Source organism: Lissotriton helveticus, chromosome 8 (genome assembly GCF_964261635.1).
Source record: "Lissotriton helveticus chromosome 8, aLisHel1.1, whole genome shotgun sequence".
Classification (NCBI taxonomy): domain Eukaryota; kingdom Metazoa; phylum Chordata; class Amphibia; order Caudata; family Salamandridae; genus Lissotriton; species Lissotriton helveticus.
The window spans coordinates 352,297,910-352,319,051 of record NC_136069.1 but is presented as its reverse complement, the minus strand read 5'-3'; the positions used below and the strand labels follow the sequence as shown (position 1 = coordinate 352,319,051).

At 46.0% G+C, this 21,142-nt stretch overlaps 1 protein-coding gene across 1 annotated transcript in view; it reads left to right on the top strand.

Annotated features, from left to right (window-relative positions):
• The window catches only part of KATNAL1 (katanin catalytic subunit A1 like 1), a 314,538-nt gene that overhangs the window by 69,257 nt on the left and 224,139 nt on the right, over positions 1-21,142 (top strand). The window contains exon 3 of the mRNA XM_078657135.1: positions 3,114-3,274. Within this exon, the coding sequence (XP_078513261.1) occupies positions 3,114-3,274 (161 nt within the window). The remainder of the gene's footprint in view (positions 1-3,113; positions 3,275-21,142) is intronic.

Below are 21,142 nucleotides of genomic sequence, written 5' to 3'. Positions count from 1 at the left end.
GGAGCTAGTCACTACACATGCACACACTGCTAGCCAGCAGCCAGTCAACACACACCACTAGCCAAACGCCAATCTACACACTTCGCCACCAGCTAGGTGGTGTGATTGGTGTTTCAGTCAAGTTTTTTTACAAACAAGCTCTTCAGGGTAACCAATAAGGTTAGAGTAGATTGTGCCACACCTGTCTAGAAATATGTGCCACGTGTGGATCCCACAAAGCTTTCGCACACAGTGTCCTGCAAAGCTCAAACATTGCCTAAAATTGCTTATTTTCAAGCATTTATGTACATAAACTTATGGAATCACAACGAATCCACAAAATTCCTACCACCCAGCATTCCCCCACTTGTCCCAATAAAAATGCTGCCCCACTTGTGTGGCTGGGTTAAGTGACTGTGACAGGAACAGATCAAATCAAGGTCCATGAGAGTCCCTTTGCGACATGTGGGAACGCTGGGTGGTAGGAAATTTGTATCTCCCTGTAGATTCCAGTGCTTTGACTTAGAAATATGAAGAAAATGTCTGTTTTTAGCGTATGTTTGAGGTTTGTAGCAGCTTCTGGGTAAGAACCCCTTGTGTGATCCACAGATTCCAGTACTTTGACTCACAAAAAAATGAAGAAAATGTTATTAAATAGTCCTCTAGCAGGTTCCCACACCACCTTTTCACTGAATCCAAAAGTGAAAGAGCAACCAGGTGGTAAATTGAAGAATCCCTACCAGTGTACACCCTGAAATTATATTCCTATGCAGTGGCAGATTCACACAGCATATATAGCTTAATACAATAATGTGCTCTCTTCCTGGGAATGTATTGTCTGATAACCAAACGACCCTTGAATACGACCAGAGACTCATCCACAGATATCGCTGAGAAACATTTGACTAAATAGTCCAAGACAGGCTGAATCTTGAAGAGAGGGTCATAATCAGGGTGATCTTGTGGCAATACTATAGCATTATCCCAAAAATGCATCATCCCCTGCAGAAGCAAATACCAATCTCGACTCATTGTTGCTGGAAATATAGCAGTTGCCATCAAGGGATTAGTAGACCAATATAAAGACAGTGATGGCTTTCTTACCAATCCTGTCTTCAAGGTTGAACCCCAGAGAGTTGTGGGAGTCCACCGGGTAGCTCTAGAGTGGGTGTTAAGTGTGGGACTGTTGTCTCTCAAAAATTGTTCAGCATACAAATCAGTCTGCTTAACAATATCATTCAAAAACACATCATCAATAAACAGCTGTAAGAAATCTTTAGGCAGAAAATTCTCTGCATTGAACCTATACCCTGCAACACCTCCAAAGACAGGCAAAACGGGCTGCACCATGTTAGGGTTAACAGTAAATATAACTATTGGCATATAATGATCTGGGAAAAACAAACCACACAATGAACTTTATACTATAAAAAGATAACTCTCACTTGCCGCAGAGAGCTAAACTGAGGATGAACTGCACCACTCTGCAGAGACACTTCCACCCCGATCCCTTCCCCAGCAAGCAAACGTACCTGAAAGAAGTCCTGATACTACAACCCACTGGAAACAAATGGTTTCCCATGCGTCTCTACTCCTTATGATGAAATTGGCGCGCTGCTCGCTCCCTGACTTTATCGCCACTCTAGGGGAGAGGGTGATAGCGGAAACATTTCAGCCTCCACCTCTGGAGCGGCATGTACCGGGGGAGCTCGCTGGTGGTGGGGGGTGCCAGTGCTCTCACCATGGGTGGGTGCGTGGACGTGCTGGAGCTGTCCTCAGCTCTTGTGCACTGGTGCCATGGCCAGCTCCAACATGTCCACAGCACCCAAGAGGTTAAAAGTAGGAAATCACATTGCAGGTCCAGGAGTGATACTAAAATGCTTATAAAATAAAAATAAATAAATAGAGTGTTGCAAAAAGATGAGGAAGAACTAAGACGCCGAAGAAGTCATGTACTTAATCCATGCTCCAGGGAGGAGCTACCAAAAGAAAGAAAGCGAAGCACACAGAAGCTAAGCAATCAATAATTGCAAATGAGTGTGACAACATAAACAACCAATGGCATTCTTTGGGTCGCGTTGTAAGCCTGAATTCTAAATAATAAGTCTCACAGTACAGCGCATGCTCTGTGTAGTCTAGATCTAAAAATTGAGAAAAGGATGAGGGAAGCTTTCATATCCCAGTATGAAACAAATTAAACATTTTACAAGGCTTCTCTTTCCAGCTTGGCTATTATCTTCACTTTTTTGTTGGTGATGTTTATTGAAGGTGTTCATATTTAATGTGTTTATAATAAATGCAGATGGCTCTTCTTGCTCTAATCTTGGTGGTGATATGGTCTTGTAGTACAAACGTTGGCAGTGCCAGTTGGTGTCACTTTGCCAGTGCTTGTTCGCGGCCACTATTGGGTTTCCCCGTGTTTGTAGAAATGTGGTGCAAGCATTGCAAAGCCAATACTGTTAGGTACCCATCTAGTATTGTTATTTTGTATATTTCCAAAATGTCGACTATGTTGCTTGTAGATGGTCACTTTGAAATGGTATAACAATTAGTTTACAAAATAATATAGAGTTGTTCCAAGATTGGTCGCCACATTGCATTTAAATATAACATGGCAGCCTTCTTGTAGGTACACAAAATATTATTCCTGATGGCTGCTGCCACTGCTGGCTTGGTCAATGCAATTTTAGTAGTATTGCAGTGCTCACGTTTGGCTGAGAAAGGGGCAAGAGGGAGGGACACAGAGGGAGAGTGATACGAAGACAGTGGGGTGTGTGGGAGAGATCACTGACGGTGACTGGGGAGGCCTTAGGTGGGAGAGACTTTAGTTAAAGTCAAGCCCATATTGTGATCCTTTATTCTGTAACGAGAATCCACTTAAGCTGAGTCTGAGTTTTTTTCGAGAGCAGCGACTTCTAACTGATTTATAAATCAACAGGTTTCAGGTGTCAAGTGCAGCTATTATGTCTTTATTTGCTTTCAATTATTGTGACATCTCACACTGTTTTATTAGTTTTGATTCTAATGTTTAAATGTTTTCCTTAGTTTAGAAGAATTGTATAGTGTGTCATGCTAGGTGAACCATTGTTTTTTTTCACCTTTGCATGTGCCCTAATTGTGTGTTTACTTTAAAGGTACGACAACAGTTAGTAGACGAATATGAACAAGTGAAAAGCATTGTCAACACTTTGGAGAGTTTTAAGATCGACAAACCAGCAGATTTCCCTGTATCCTATCAAGATGAACCTTTTCGAGATCCAGCTGTGTGGCCTCCTCCTGTGCCAGCTGAACACAGGTAAGTAATTGATTAACTGCACTTTTTTGCTTTGATTGTCAGAAAACCTTCTTATACACCTTTATGCGCCTTAATGTTTGTGTGCCCATTTGTTTATTTTGTTTAAATTGTTTGTTTTTTGAATACAAATAGATGAGAATACAGACTACAAGTAAGAGTGCGTGTTTGTGCACTGCTTGCTGGTTTTTAAGACACATAGGTGGGGGGCATTGTCGTTTGTAATGCCAATGGCTCAAGCTCTTGCGGATGCGAGACCTATTGCATTTGCAGAAATGCAATAGGTCTTGCATTGTTAAAAGTTAGAGCAATTGGGGTTGTTAATCTACTTAAGAAATGTTGCTAGTGCATGGTCAGCTAATATAAGAGTTTATCTGCCGTCCCTTTACTGTGTTGCCTCTGCTTTCTACCAGGCCAGACTTTTGTTTTGATAAAGGACTGTACCCGCCAAATGTTCATCCCCCTGGGGAAGATAAAATGAGTACCACTGAGTCAGGAACGATAAACACCTGCTAATCACACTGAGGGGTGATCCCAAACTGTACAAACACATTTCACACTGTGGTCACAGCTTGCTTGTAGACATGGGACACTTCTGCCATGTTAAGTGATGCTACTAAGGGAGCAACTTTCCAGATCGATACATTGAGGAAGCTGAAACCCTTTCTGCCAGCCAATGACCTCCGGAACGCAGTCCAAGCTCTAGTTATCCCTCGAGTAGGTTATGGAAGTGTCGCCCTCTATGACCTCCCCAAATCGACAACCGCACCCCTAAGAGCCTTTATTAATGCTGCAGCGAGACTCATCACTGGCTCTAAAAGACGCTCACACATCTCTCCGGACTTGAAATCCTTGAACTGGCTGCCATACGAAGCTAGAATACACCTGAAATCGCGTGCTTGTCGCATAAGGCCATACATCACAATTCGCCCAGTTACCTCGCTCAGAAATTGACAATCTCGGGTGGCTCTAGAGCCACAAGAAGCGCAGAAAATCTACTACTGTAACCACAAAGATTCAACAAGAAAACAACATATAAACGGTCCTTCTCAGGGATGGCGCCCAGGATCTGGAATGCTCTCCCTCCAGAAACCAGACCTATCTCACCCACGGCATCCTTTAAAAAAGAATTGAAATCGATTCTCTTGGCAAAATTCACATGAATATAGGCTAAGGAAATCTCGAGATTCATTATTATTCCTTTTATGACAATGGTCAGCCAAACCACCTAGGCACTTCTGTTGCCTTTGCCTTGACTCTATGGGTTCTCATTGGCTTACACCGTTCTGCTCATCTTTGCACAAACTGTTATGTTAAATGATTCTTGTTGTATGTATAACCCCTATGTGTGTAAAGCGCTCTGATATCCGCGAGGATCTTGTTCGCGCTCTATAAAACTTTCAAAATAAAGAAATACATACATTAACCCTGGATAATGATCTTCTACCATTAGCATTCCTATGTTCTACATTGAAGTTGGGTTCAATTTAATCTAGATTTTATCTTGTAATTACTCTGACAGTATTTTCATTTATGATTGCCATCTTTACCTCCTGGTTTCTTGTGAGATTACATAGCCACACATCACTAATAATTCACTAATAATTTTAATGATTCTACTATTAGTCACTCACACATGTTGCCAGCCTCTCTGTAACATCTGACATCATGTCTTGGTGTCAGATTATTTTGCTTCTGTCTTGAAAGGCCATTGTGTTTCACTGAGACTTCTAGCTTGCCAGTGAAACTATTTTTCCTGTTTTTAAGGCACAGGTGCATGGCTGGCACCCTCTGCTTTTATCACTCCACCGACCTTTCAACTACATAAAAAATAAAATTAAGAAAAAAGGCTTACTGAATTTAGATGTGTTTGTTTTGGAATATCTAGCAACCTATCTAACAAGCTGTTGCCAAAACTCTGATACAACCTACACAATGAGAAGTTAAAGTAACTGATGTATGATCAGCTGAAGCGGTGAAAAGGCATAATTGCCGGACTCACATTTAAAAATAAATATTTGTTTACACCATTTGGCGATCCACCCGCTTTCACCTCTCCTTCAAGTTTGAATAAAATCTCTAATTGTTTAAAAACATGACATATACCAGCACAGTCTCTGCACCTTTGTCATGTGTTCATAAATATCAATATTGGATTAATACCAACTTTTTTTTGACCATTAGACTATTGGTCAAATTATTTCATTGCAGAATTCCCTGCAGAAGCAAATACCACCATCCAACATGTAAAACTTGTTTGTTCTAAATTTCCACTTCTGTTTTCATTTAATATGAATGACATTTTGCCAAAAGAAGTAAAATAGTACCTTGGTCATTATTTTGTTATGAAACAATCTGTGACCTTCAGATGCTTCAGACTCCCTCGATACCAAATTCGTATTTTCAATTGTCAGTCCTGCAAACAACATTTGAAGTGCAGAATTGGTGTTATAAAAAGGCTTTACAGTCCATACCTATTGGATAAAGAAAAAATAAAATAAAGAAAAATGTTGATGATACTCCAAGCCCTTCCAGTGAATGTGCGCACAGTGGAAAAAGCAAGTACAGAGAGAACAAACAACAAAAAAACATGAAATAGGCATTAGTTAATCTGCCTGTCATGCTAATTTGTTGCTGTTGACAAAGTTCCTTGAGTCTTCTCACCTTATTAACCTTCTTTGTGTATGTGTACTTTGAAGTATTCTCATCCTCTGTTTAATTGTTCTATGTCCTCCCTGAAGATCTGTAGCTACTCATATTTTCTGTGGTCAGAAGAGTTTGTGTCACAATGTTCAAATCTACATGTTTTCTTGAAAGTGTAGCGAGCAGTTATTTTTGCATGTTTTAGAAGCATTCCTATTTCTGTTTATGTTTACGATGTGGTATACCTTCATTAATTACCTCCTGCACAGGAGGAAATATCACTGTGTAATCTGTATAGCATGTACATCTAGAAAGGGGTCAGGCTGCAAAAACGACTTACTTACTGCAACAATAATTTTGAGCTTGAAATTCTTCAAGATTCATATGAGATGGTGAAGGAGGGATGTTAGGGTTGCAGTATTAAAGAATAAAAAATACAGGGAAGATAAATCCAGTATACACAGAATGAGATATCTGAGGTGGTAGTAACTTGCTGGGGCATCATGGACTTGTTGTCAATGTCACAGCGAGGTGTGCTGGTTCTGTCTGTGGTTGATTCCCATTAATAGTTATTTTTGTTGAGTGTTCCACAGACATGGTTGAGTGGCGCATAAAATGTGACTCACAAGGAGTTTCAAGCTGCAAAACCATTGTTGTAAGTTATTAACTTGTTTTTTGGGTCTCGGCTCTATATGGCACGCACGTGCTGTCTCAAACCAAGATGATACTGTATGTACTATTGTGGGCTTCAGCCAGCCCATGGCTTCCCATTTGCTGGCACCATCATCGCTCAATTTTGCGTTCTCCCCATTTGTCAAGGGCATGCACGTGTCATGCCACTTCCAGTATTTAGTCCGCCCAGAGTGCACTAGCTAACTACTATAAACATATACAGCTGCCATTTTCTGGACTACTTTTTTTATTTTTAGAAATGGGTGACCGGTCCCACCACACGTTCGGAGTGACTCTCTGTATTTCCAGCCTCTGGCCACATTCAGTGAGTTCCAGCGCTGATTGCCACCTGGTCTATGTTACAGATGCAAAAACCCTAAAATGGCTTGTGGAAAGTGAAAGTAGTGGATTAGCTAGGCGATGGCACCTTCAAAAGAAACAGTTTTACTGATAACAAACTTTTCCATCGTAAACTTTTTTCCATTTTTTAAATTTCAATGTAAAACATTTCAAGTACCTTCACCCTAGTGCATTTTTCATTACATGGGTTTCGGGATGTGTTTAAACAGGCTGGTGGTGTTCTCACTACACTGAGAGCATAGTGCTTTGAACTTAGCAGTGTCCAGGAAATGTCCTGGCCAATGAATTCTCATTATGAAGATTATTTCGCCCAGCTAGGTCTCACGAGAACAGAAAGCCTCTAACGAGGGTTGGGTTATGTTGGAACTGGCCCTTCATGCAGGGTCATCCTCAAACTTTTTGCTTCTTCCTCCCTTATTTTTCCTGACCCTTGGCTGTTGGCAATAGGACTCTGCTGCACTTTACCACTGCTGATCAGTGCTAAAGTGCATATGCTCTCTGTGTAAATTGTTATTCTGATTGGATATACATGTTTGGCATATTTGTATCACCATGAAGTCCCTAGTAAAGTGCACTGGGTGTGCCAGGGCTGGTGATAACAAATGTTACTAGTGGGCCTGCAGCACTGATTGTGCCACCCACAGGAGTAGCCCTAAAATGATGTCTCAGGCCTGACACTGCAGTGCCTGTGTGCAGTTTAGAACTGCCATGTCCTCCTGGTCCGTGTCCCCACTGACCAGGCCTAACCCTTCCCTTTTTGTGCGCATCAGTCACCCCTATGGAAGGCCCAAGGTACCCCCCTGGGCAGGGTGCAGTGTATGTAAAAGGTAGAGCATGTACTAGTGCAGGTGACATGCTCTGGTAGTGAATGGCAGCCATTTTCGTTTTTCACTATTGTAAGGCTATCTTGCTCCATAGATTAACATGGGGGGATGCTGGCTACAGTGGTTAACAGCATTTCTTCCCATAGGAACAAGATAGGACATAAGTATCTAGTATCCCTGAACTCAGAATTTAATAACACATCTTTTAGGAAAGGTTGTTTTTAAATCCTGTGTTTGAGAACAGCACTTTTAGAAAGTTGCTGTTCTCTTGTCTGACCCTTCTGTGTGCCTGGGCCTGTTTGTGTATTGACTGTCTGGTTTGAGAGTGACAGGGGCTGGGGATGCCCCATGAGGCTGGCTGAGTCAGCCCTAGGCTGAATGACTGCATTTGCGACTGGAGTGGTGGGAGGAGTTAGCACCTGGGCCTGAATAGGGCTGTGCCTGCCCTCCACAATGCTGGCTCCACCTCCTGCTGGGCAGCTGACGACCCTGCCCCTCACTCTGAAAGGAAAGAAGAAGCCAGCAAAACAAAGTACTCAGGAAACACCCAGAACTGGTTCAGACCGGGCTCAGGGCCCACATGCACAGAGAGAACAAAGACTTTAGGGGTATAAGTACAAGACCCCTGACAACAGAAAATTAGATCATCCTGGAATCAAGAAGGAACCTCTGCGAAGGAGAAAGCTGACTCTGAAGAAGGAAGACTGTCCTGCTGTTGCTCTGCTGGACTGACCTGCTGTTGCTTTGCTGCCAAGGGAGAGGGGAAGGACTTTGCTAGTGTGCTGTGTCCTCTGTCTTGAAGGAATCTCCAAAGGCCTGAGAAGAGATGGCTCCCTGTTCTGAAGTCCCAGGAACAAAAGGACTTCACCCCCAGCTTCCCTGAACTCTGCTGAGAGAGTTCTGTCCTTCCTAGAGTGCTTGATCCAGTTGTGGGGCCTCTGAAAGTTGTACCTGTGCTGGGAAGCTCGAAACTAAGCTTGAGAGACTTTTGCAATTGAAAAGTGTCGCATTGCTTGCTTGCGGAGCGCATCCCCGACAGTGCGAGAAGTTTCCCGCCGCTACGAAGGCCGAGATCATCGCAGCACCTGACGCCGCTGCCAGTGCCGTCGCATCCTTCGTTTGCGGGACGCACCAGACCGGTGCGGGAAAGTCGAACATCACTGCGAGTGTCGCAGAGCCTGTCGTCGCTGGGTGAGATCGCCGCACCGCTTGCTTGCGGACCGCATCACGTCGCTGCGAGCATCGTCGCAGAACCATCGCATCGAGGAGCTGCGAGAGAGAGGATCACCGCTGGACCGCGCATCGTCGCCCCGGAGATCGTCGCAGCCTCTACGAGATCGTCGCATCGTGCCTTTGCGAGAACAAACTTCCTACGGAACCTACGCACCGGAATCCATGCCAACTAGAGATCCCCAGTTCTAACAGGTTATAAATGACTAGTGCATTGACTCTCAGTCCGGATAACTTTGTAATGTCAAATAAGTGTGGTAGCACTGCAGTGCTGGACTGGTGCGCAGGGAAGGCAGGAGATTTCCCACAGGAAGCAGTTTTGTCATAAAATAACAGTTTTAATGCTAGCAATACTTTTAATGTGAGTGCTGCATTTGCAGGCACCGAGGCATCATACTGCAAGCTTGCAGTGTGGGAGGACACACACATAGAAAGAATTTCAAGAATGAACCCAACAGTATAAATGTAACATTAATTTTAATGTTCTCAATGCGTGAACGTGTGCATGGCAGTCTGTGTGTCTCTGTACGTCAGTGTCTGTTTGTGGGCCTTGTGTGTGTTAGTTGATGTGTACGTGAAATTCCAGTCATCCCTTGTTCGCATCTCATTTTAGTTTGCCCTTATGTTTCCATGAAAAGTCAGGACACTGTATTTTAGAAGATCTATGTTTGTTTGAAAACCTGAGGGTGTTTGTGCTGTTCCCACTTTGCAATGCACCTTTTGCACAGATAATAGTGGGCTGGTGCTTCTCAGCCTAAAATGATTTTACTACACCACTTGTCACCTTTCAGCGCAAAGTAGTTTCATGCATGAAAGTTAACAGGCGCTGCCATTTGTACCACTTTTCTCTACAATGCATTACCTTCTGCCACACAAGTTCCCTGCTAACCTGTTTTAACTCTGGGCCAGTGAGTGACTGCAACGAGCCAGAGAGGTCAGTGTTCTATGCTAATAACCAGTGGAGCTAAGTTACGTTAGGTATAACTTTGCTCTTCACAAGGCAAAACCGTAGTGCCTTAAAAAGCAGTCCTCAGCACCTCTCTCCTCATCTCCACCAAAATAATTAAGTTCAAATAAGTATCGTAGAAGACAGCGTTGCATGCACATCCACTGCACCTGCTGTTTCCAAGGTGCGATTTTTAAGGATCAAAGAAGTTCAAAGATAAATGTGAAATGAATTTTTCTTTTTTCATAGGAAATGCTACAGAACAGCCAGTCTGTTCTGTACCATTTCCTATGAAAAAAGAAAAATAAAGATTGCCCCAGTATTGGAACTTTCATAGATTCCCATGCTTTGTATCATTCCCCGTCGTCGGACTGGGAGTCTCGGTAATAAAAAATATCATAGTAGTAGGTACAAAAGAGAAAGAAAGGCCTAGGCCTCATTCCCTTTTGTAACATATCAGCCTCTTTTTGTAAAAGAGACCAAACTCTAGGCGTCAGCCAATCAGAAGAGCCTCACCCTTAGAACCTTCCTGAAGGAACCTCAGAGCCTCAGATTTTCTACCGCACGTTGTGCTAGGGAGTCTCCATTGAGCTCTGCTCTATTTCTACTCTTTTAAACCCATTTCTACAGATATTTCTTCAGGATTTTCTTCAGTTTTTCTTCAGGACACTCTTCTTCTTCAGGATGTCTGAGGTTGAGAAGAAAAAAGCCCTTTTCAAGCCCTGTTCCACCTGTGGGAAGAAAAGGCTGTTTGTGGAAGACAAACACAAGGATTGCATCTACTGCCTGTATCCAGATCACAGGGCAGAGGAATGTAAGATTTGTCGCACTCTCTCCACCAAGACCTTGAGAGATCGTGCTGGAAGGCTTCTTACATGGTTGCAGAGGCAGAAGGAAAGGAAACATGGAGTTTCCAGTGATGAGGAGGATTCGGTGTCTTGTGCTTCCTCTAAAAGGTCAGTCAAAAGGGGTAGAGGTTCCCCATCATCCTCTGTGGGGCGCCCCTCTAAGGCTTCAAAGAAGACCCCCAGGGAATCTGATGGCCGGGGTTCAGGAGGTTCCCCCCACCGCAGTGGGTCGGGCAAGGCAGAACTGGTTTCGCCTCCTAAGGGTGAGAAGACAGACCCAGCCTTCAAAAGACCCTCTTCACACTCTTCAGAGAGGAGTTCCAAGTCCTCTACGACGAAGACTTCGTCGACGACAAAACTGAAAACCAAGATCCAATTGGTCCCGTCGACGGGCTCGTCGACGGGAACGTCGACGACGAAGGCTTCGTCGTCAGTTAAGAAGACCTCGACGACGGCGGCGTCGACGGGAACTATGCCGACGACATCGTCGACGACGGCGAAGACATCGTCGACGAAGAAACCATCGTCGTCGACGACAGTGTCGACGAAGGCAGTACCGACGACGACTATCTCGACGACGGTCATGTCGTCGACGAGTGCTTCGACGACGACAACAATTTCTACATCGACGGCGGGCTCGTCGTCGGTGGCGTCGACGACGACATCTACTATTCCTATCTCGTCGACGAGGATTTCACCAGCGTCGACGGCCCAACCAACGATACTGGCTGCAGAGAGGAGGGTAACAATCTCTCTCACAAAGATCACGCCAGAAATGACATCCCCAAGGAGGGTGACCTCATTACCCCCAACGACGTTGCTAGACCAGGACTACTCTGAGGGAGACGGTCAGGATAGCTTTGAGTATGCAAATAGCCCATCTCAGCTTCTCATTAAAAGTCAAGAGATGGACTCAGAGGGGGCATATGAACAAGGTGGAGATGACTACACACAAACAGACCACTTAATGGACTGTGAATCACAAGGCAGGGTTTCAGTACCGACGTCCTTCCTGCATGACCTGCACAAGATGTTGCAAGACTATAAGTCCAAGGCCGAGCGTCCAGCACCGAGGAGGTCTACTCCGTCAACACCAGTGAAGGACAACTCTTCAAGTGTCCCTCAGGCACACCCAGTGCAAACTCCTCCTCGACCACAGCGGCCAGTACCCCAGACTGCGTCTGGAACAGCGGATGATCCGGATGAGGATCATGATAATGATACGGATGCGTCGTCCGGTGATAATCAGGACACGGATCAGGAAGGGGATGAATACAATGACTACATCATCCCGGATCCAGCGTCGCCCCACCAGGACCTCGGTGACTCTCCTCCTGTTGACATTGGCAGTTTTCACCAACTGATGGAACGTGCAGCCGGCCGATTTAAGTTGGTATTGCCTGCGGAAACCACAGACTGTTTCCTGTATGATTTTAAAGACACTCTCCGCAAGACTACGAGGTCCATTCCGATTGTGGAACATCTATGGAAGGAGGGTTTGAAATCCATGAAAAACCCAGCGACGGTGGTCCCTGTGCTACCGCGCCTTGATAAAAAGTATAAAGCGCCGGATGATGCACCGGCTGCCCTGACAGGTCATCCCAAACCGGACTCTGTCATCTCCCAAGCGGCGCAAAGGAAGTCACGGAACCCCTCTGCTCCCTTGACAGCACCTCCTGACAAGGATGGACGACGGATGGATAACACAGGCAAGAGATTTTCATCCATTGCTAGCCTTATGGTTCGCGCCGCCAATGCTTTGGCAATATTGGGGCGATATGATCGCCAGTTATGGTGCGATATAGCTCCCTACTTGGATCAGCTTCCACCGGAAAGCGGGCCGGAAGCCAAGAAAACCTTGCAAGAAGGTGAAGCGGTCTCCATGGAGATAATAGATTGTGCCATGGACATTGCCACAACGTCCTTTAGGGCTTTGGCAGGAGCAGCAGTACTAAGACGCCAAGGGTGGCTAAAAGCGACTTGGTTTCGGCCAGAGATCCAAACCAAGGTTCTTGATCTACCTTTTGATGGCGAGGCACTCTTCGGCAAATTGATCGACGAAACGCTGCAAGACATCAAGAAGGACACGGAAACAGCTAGATCGCAGGGAACACTCCAGTACCGCAAAACTCCTTTTAGGGGCACAAGAGGCAGAGGTGGCACCTATAGAGGCGCATACCAACAACAGCGCTATTCTTCCAACAGCTCTGGGTACCAGCCGAATCGCCAGTCATACCAACAAAGACAGGGCCAGTCCTCTGGTTATTCACGGCCTTACAACAAGGGCAAGCAAACTGCCCGTGGACGAGACTCGTCCAAACGCCAATAGCGGCCTGCTGGCTCTGCCTACTGCTCCCTCCTCCGAGAGATCATCAGTTGGAGGCAGGGTGTCAAAATTCCTTCTAAACTGGTCCCAAATTACATCGGACCGTTGGGTGCTCAATATCATCAGACGGGGACATACTTTGGAATTTACGGAGGTCCCTCCACCCAGACCCCCATCAGCCATCCCTTCCAAACATCTGCATCTCCTGCGGCGAGAAGTACAACAAATGCTCCGCAAAGGAGCGATAGAGCCGGTCCCCTCCAATCAACAGGGCCACGGTTTCTATTCCAGGTTCTTCCTGGTGAGGAAAACGCAGGAGAAGTGGCGTCCCATCCTGGACCTCAGGGAGCTAAATGCCTATCTCATCTCCTTATCCTTCAGGATGGTATCCCTACAGGACGTTTTGAAAATGGTCAACCCGGGGGATTATATGGCCACGCTCGATCTGGAGGATGCGTACTTCCATATCCCGATTCACCCAGCGCACAGAAGGTTCCTACGCTTCACAGTAGCCAAGAGCCATTTTCAGTTCAGAGTCTTGCCGTTCGGCCTTCGCTCTGCTCCAAGGATTTTTACGAAGGTGCTGGCACCTGTAGCAGCATTTCTGCGCAAACACCACTTCCAGGTCTTCCCTTACCTGGACGATTGGTTACTAAAGGCCCCGACCAGAGCATTAGCGCAGGACGCGGTGCAGGCTTGCACCACTCTGTTCCAAAATCTGGGTCTCACCTTGAACATGGAGAAATCCACGCTGCAGCCGTCACGGACAGCGCGGTTCTTGGGAGCGCTGTTGGATTCGCGGCTCTCAAAGGCATTTCCTACTCGTTAAAGGGTACAGAAACTGCAAAGATTAGCAGGAAGCCTTCAAAGAAAAAAGTGTCTTTCTGTACGCAATTACAAGTCGCTGTTGGGGGTGATGTCATCTTGTATACCCCTGATCCCGCACTGCAGGCTACGGATGCGCCCCCTTCAGGAGCAACTGGACCTCCAGTGGCAGCAAGTGCAGGGATCGTTCGACGACAAAGTAACGGTCACTCGAGAAATGAAGGACGCAGTGCTTTGGTGGTCGAATCCACAGAACTTATGCCAAGGTCTATCCTTCGCAAGCGTTCCATCACCTCACATACTGACGACGGATGCGTCATTGGAGGGATGGGGAGCAGTGATGCAGGACCTGCAAGTCAGCGGCCATTGGTCTCCAAGCGACCAAAAGTTACACATCAACCTGTTGGAGCTGAGAGCGATCAGGCTAGCCCTTCAAGCCTTTCTTCCGCGTCTCCAGGGTTCACAGGTGCTAGTCAGGACGGACAACACCACGGCTATGCATTATGTGAACAAGGAAGGAGGGGCAAGGTCACTCCCCTTGTCGCGGGAGGCTCAACAGATTCTGGAATGGACTATTCTTCACGGGATTTCTCTAAAGGCAGAGCACTTACCAGGAGTGCTCAACGAGGGCGCAGACAGGCTGAGCAGGCTCGCCTCAGTCAGTCACGAGTGGGAGCTGAAACAACAAGTGATAGATCTACTCTTTCAAACATGGGGCACACCAGAGGTGGACCTTTTTGCCACGCCGGCCAACAAAAAGTGCCTAGCCTACGCCAGCAGGTTCCATCACCAAGGCTCATTGGGCAATGCCCTGTCGATAGCCTGGACGGGGAGATTTCTCTATGCATTTCCACCGATTCCCCTGCTTCCTCGTCTCCTCAGGAAGTTGAGGACGGAACCATGCAAGCTCATCCTTATCGCCCCGGCATGGCCAAGACAATTTTGGTACACCGAGCTCCATCTGCTATCGCTAGTACCTCCGATAACGCTGCAGGACGTTCCGGATCTCCTTACAATGTCCGAAGGACAAGTTTGGCATCCAGACCCGAGATCGTTGCACCTGACTGCATGGCTCCTGACCAGCGAGAATACATGAATGTTCCTCTTTCCAAGGAGGTTTAAGACATCCTCTCTCAGGCAAGGGCTCCGTCCACAAACAAAACATACAGACTAAAGTGGAAAAGGTTCTGTATCTGGTGCAAGAAGGAAAAGATTAATCCTTTCACGTCACAACCTCATCAGCTCCTACCTTACCTACTCTCGCTAGCTAAGTCTAATCTGTCCCATTCTACTATCAAGGTTCATTTAGCGGCGATTTCGAGATTCAGAAGGTCTGATTCTGGTCCTTCGTTGTGGTCGGCAAGAATTGTCAAACAATTCCTCAAAGGCCTGTTCAGGGTCTATCCGCCAGTGCGATCTCCTCCTCCAGCATGGCATCTGAACTTAGTCCTGGCTCAACTAATGAAGGGACCTTTTGAGCCAATTCACCGCTCAGACCTAAAATTCTTATCATGGAAGTTAGCTTTACTCTTGGCCCTCACATCAGCGAGGCGAGTAGGGGAGATGCAAGCCTTAACTATCCAAGAACCGTTTTTGCAGTTCAAAAAGAACACTACCATCTTAAGGACGAACCCAAGGTTCATTCCCAAGGTTCCCACTGACTTTCACCTAAATGAGCCGGTCATTCTAAAGACATTTTTTCCAAACCCAGTCACTCCAGCAGAAAAGACATTGCATACTCTGGATTTGCAACGCTGTCTGAAGTTCTACATGGACCGCACCAAAGACTTTAGAAAATCCTCTCAATTGTTCATTGCTTTCGGCGGTCCAAACAAAGGTCTCCCTCTGTCTAAACAGGGGATCTCGAGATGGATCTCAAGTGCCATTCTGCATTGCCACAAGTTAGCAGGAAAACCTCTAGTGGGCAAGATCCGTGCTCACTCGACGAGATCAGTGGCTTCTTCTACGGCCCTCTTTGCGGGGGTACATATCAAAGACATCTGCAGAGCTGCTACCTGGAGCAGCGTGCACACGTTCACTAAGCATTATTGCTTAGTCATTGCAGCAGGATGATGCGGCTGTGGGCCAGGCTGTCCTGAGAAACCTCTTCAAGTGATGGGTGAGCTTTCCTTTCTATCCCACCTTCCATGGGTGACACATTTTGTAATTTTCTGGCTAATGTTATGATATACTGCTTTACAAAATGTGTTTATGATGCTTACTGCTTGCTATTCTGATACAAAGCATGGGAATCTATGAAAGTTCCAATACTGGGGCAAGAAAACAAGTTACTTACCTGTAACTTTGGTTCCCCAGTATTGGTAACTTTCATAGATTCCCATGCGCCCACCCACCTCCCCGGGGAAAGCTCAGCCTTCAGCAACTATGGTGTCTAGCACACTACGGCTACGAAAATCTGAGGCTCTGAGGTTCCTTCAGGAAGGTTCTAAGGGTGAGGCTCTTCTGATTGGCTGACGCCTAGAGTTTGGTCTCTTTTACAAAAAGAGGCTGATATGTTACAAAAGGGAATGAGGCCTAGGCCTTTCTTTCTCTTTTGTACCTACTACTATGATATTTTTTATTACCGAGACTCCCAGTCCGACGACGGGGAATGATACAAAGCATGGGAATCTATGAAAGTTACCAATACTGGGGAACCAAAGTTACAGGTAAGTAACTTGTTTTCTTACTTTGGATATCCTATGCAAAGAATGGACAAATTCTATGTGGAATCTTGATTGAGCGGTGCACTTCACATTTATCTTTTGCATTTTCAGTATTCTATACAACTAAGCCATAGTTGCTGCTTTTTTATTTATTTTATACAACTAACAACCATTGATAAAGCCCATGGTCCTGGCTTGTTGAAGGTGTGATGTATTACATTTCTGGATGCAATAACGGACATGGTTCTGCATTCTGTCCATCAATTGTTCTTTTTGAATTTGTCACCCCGAGTGGGACAGGTACACCCAGACGTGGGTCCCGTGCTCTTCATGCCCCTGGAGTCAAGCTAACCTGGCTGATGAGGGGTGAAACCCCGAAACTGGTCCTAGGATGCTTGTTTTCAGTCCAGGGAGCACCTAGCCTGTCAGTTCGGGCTGGACTGTTCCCATGAGGCACAGGGTCAAGACTGATTTGCATATGGCAGGGTTCAAACTGGAATGGCATGGTGAACAAAAATACAATAGATTGAGGCCCAGATCTCTGTACTGGGGTGAATGTATGACATTGTTCTGCATTCTGTCCATCAATTGTTCTTTTTGCATTTGTCACCCCGAGTGGGACCGGTACACCCAGACGTGGGTCCCGTGCTCTTCATGCCACTGGAGTCAAGCTAACCTGGCTGATGAGGGGTGAAACCCCGAAACCTGTCCTAAAATGCTTGTTTCCAGTCCAGGGAGGACCTGGCCTGGCAGTTCGGGTTGGACTGTTCCCATGAGGCACAGGGTCAAGACTGATTTGCATATGGCTGGGTTAAAACTGGAATGGCATGGTGAACAAAAATACAATGGATTATGGCCCAGATCTCTGTACTGGGGTGGATGTATGAGATTGTTCTGCATTCTGTCCATCAATTTTTCTTTTTTGCATTTGTCACCCCGAGTGGGTCCCGTGCTCTCCATGCCACTGGAGTAAAGCTAACCTAGCTGATGAGGGGTTGAACCCCAAAGCCTGTCCTGGGATGCTTGTGTCCAGTCCAGGGAGGACCTGGCATGGCAGTTCGGACTGGACTGTTCCCATGAGGCACAGAGTCTAGACTGATCTGCATATGACTGGGTTCAAACTGGAATGGCATGGTGAGCAAAAATAACAATGGATTTAGGCCCAGATCTCTGTACTGGGGTGAATGTATGACATTGTTCTGCATTCTGTCCATCAATTGTTCTTTTTTCATCTGTCATAGGTCCCGTGCTCTCCCTGCCACTGGAGTCAAGCTAACGTGGCTTATGAGGGGTTAGACCCCGAAACCGGTCCTAGGATGCTTGTTTCCAGTCCAGGGAGGACCTGGCCTGGCAGTGCGGGCTGGACTGTTCCCATGAGGCACAGGGTCAAGACTGATTTGTATATGGCTTGGTTCAAACTGGAATGGCATGATGAGCAAATAAAACAAAGGATTTAGGTCCACATCTCTGTATTGGAAGGAATTTTTGACATTGTTCTGCATTCTCTCCATCAATTGTTCTTTTTGCATTTCCAATAACAGAAGTAGCAGAATGCCAGTCGGGCAGCACACTATGCTAAGCACAGATTTTTAGCTATCGTGTTTTAAGCCACACCCTAAATTAAATCGGACACGCCATTTGGAAAGATCCCCAAGTTTTTTCAATCCACTTAAAGCCCGGGAAACAACACCATGTCACAGTCGCCTCACATCCTGGCACTGTGCCATGCATGACTCATGACTTCCAAGGTTTCAAATTGCCTATGTTCAGGGGTATAGTGAACCCTCCACCTCCCCAGCATTGCTTTGGGAACAACAGCAAGGGTGAAGTTCTTGATGGTCCTCTTCTGTCTTCAACTCTGCAGACAAAGGGTCAGCTCATAATTAATGTGAAAAGGTTGGTGAGTAAGTAAGTGAAGGAATGGAGGAATTGCTGGATGGATTAGTGAAGGGGTGAATGGATGAGTGAAAGGGTTAATGTGTGGATAATGAGAGAAAGGATGGATGGATGAGTGGGTTGAAGGATGCATGAGAGGGTGGAAGGATGCATGAGAGAAAGAGTAAATAAATAGATGAATAGGTTGAATGGTGGATGTATGGGTGGAATAGTGGATTTATGGGTGAAAGGGTGGATGGACAGGCAAAAGGGTAAACGGATGGGTAAAAGGGTGGTTGGATGGGCCTAAGGGTGGATGGATGAGTGAAAGGATGAATTGATAAATGAAAGAGTGAATGGATGGATGGATTAATGAAGGTATGAATGGATGAGTGAAAGGGTTAATGGATGGATAATGAGAGACGGGTGGGTGGAAGGATGCATGAGAGAAAGGGTTAATAAATGGATGTATGGGTAAAAAGGATGATGGGTGGATAAAAGGGTGGATGGATGGGTCAAAGGGTGGATGGGTGGATAAAAGGGTGGATGGATGGGTCAAAGGGTGGATGGATGGGTTAAAGGGTGGATGGATGGGTTAAAGGGTGGATGGATGGGTTAACGGGTGGATGGATGGGTGAAAGGGTGGATGGATGATTGAAAGGGTGGATGATGGGCGAGTGAATGGGGGAATGGATGAGTGAAATGATGGATTGATGATTTGAAAAGTGGATGGATGGATGGATGGATGGATGAGTTAGAGGGTGGATGTAGGGATTGATTGAGTGAAAGGGAGCGTAGATGGGCAAAAGGATGCGTAGATGGGCAAAAGGATGGATGGATGAGTGAAAGGGTGGATGGATGAGAGAAAGGATGGATGGATAAGTGAAAGGAGAATGGAGAGAGAAAGGCAGGATGAATGAATGAGTGAAAGTTTGGATGGATGATTGATGGGCTGGATGGGCGAATGGGTCTATGGATGATTGAAAAGATGGCTGTAAGGATGGATGAATGAAAGAATGCATAGATGAGTGAAAGGGTAGGTGAAGAGCTGGAGGAAAGGATGGATGGATGAGTGAAATGGTGAATGGATGGACGCATGGACGGATGAGTGACTGGATGAATGGATGGATGGCTGGATGAGTAAGTGAAAGGATGGCTGGATGGGTGAGGGGGTAATTGGTTGGATTGATGAGTGGATGGATGGATGAATGAGTGAAACGGTGGATGGAGGGACAGATGAGTGAAATGATGGATGGTAGGATAGGTTTGGATATGGATGGGCATACAGATGGAAGGACTGAATAAATGGTGAAAGACTGAATGGTGGATGAAAGAATGAATGAATGCCACACCCCCGGGTGACTCAACCTGCCATCCCACACCGACACTTGACGTCCGGCAGCAAGCGCGGAACTCTGGCTTGAAATGCTCCTTCTGCCTACCAAAAAGCAGAAACAAATTCCTTGTACGGCACTGTGGTACCACAAGAGACGTTCCAATGTAGTGCCATTAGGCGGCGCTGCTCTCATGCCACTGGGAAACAGCGTGAGCAGCTCTCACCTGCCCGAGGCCCTGAGACATGGAGGAGGGCACAGCTCTGTGCAGCCTTTCTGCGGGTAAAGGCGGGCAAGACAACATAACCTGCACTTGCAGACAACAGCACTGACATGACTCGAGTCCCTTCCATCACAAATGTTTTTTCTTTTAAAATTTTGCACCCCTAAGATTTGTTGTGCCCTGGGCAACCACCCCTGTAGCCCCGCCCAAGCTACGCCACTGCCTACCAGTATGGATGGTATCTGACTCTTACACCTTGTAGCCCTCAATGTCTTAAATAACATTTCCTATACATATACATTGACTTTACAATTTATGAGTCATTGTCTCTATATAATATGTGTGTGATTTAACACACTCGGACACCCTACCGTACATACTTCGCATGAGTAGCTCTCATTTTGATTTAGATGCCACGCAAAGCCACCTTGCATGGCTTTAAGTGGCCTCATAAATCATGACTAAGGCGATGCAGGGTACATCGCTTCATCGCCCCAAAGGAATTTCACCCTGCCCCAGATTTATAAAGTCATGTAAACCTGGGGAAGCGCCAAATCCGTACTCTTCACAAGGTGACGCGGAACGAGGAGAAATATGTTAATTTCTCCTCATTGTTTCCTCTTTTGATGTGTGCTGCATTTTGCAGCACACGTAGAAAAAGGAAAACACCTATTAGCCTTGGTTTTGTACACAAAGGTGCCCCTTCCTGTACAAAAACAATCCTGCATGCAAGGGAGGCACTCTTGCACCATGGTGCAAGGGTGCCTGTGTTGACGTTAGGCTTCAGAAACGGCAGCAGTGGAGGGTGAAAGGACAGGAAGGCACAATATATTGCAAAAATATGATTCATTGCTGCCCTTTCACTTTGGCATAGGGCAGCACAGCAAGGTGTCTTGTCGCACTGCTCTATGCCAAAATCCCATAACTTAGCCGCTAGGAGGCAAGACAGTTGTCATGTGCATCCTACATGTGGCGTAGATTCTCATTATACATGTAGAAGCATTATAGAGGCATGGTGAAATTAATTATTGCCTAGGATCACACCATTTAGTAAAGCAAGGAAGCTGGGATTGAACTCAGTTTTGCTGGTTTCTCATTG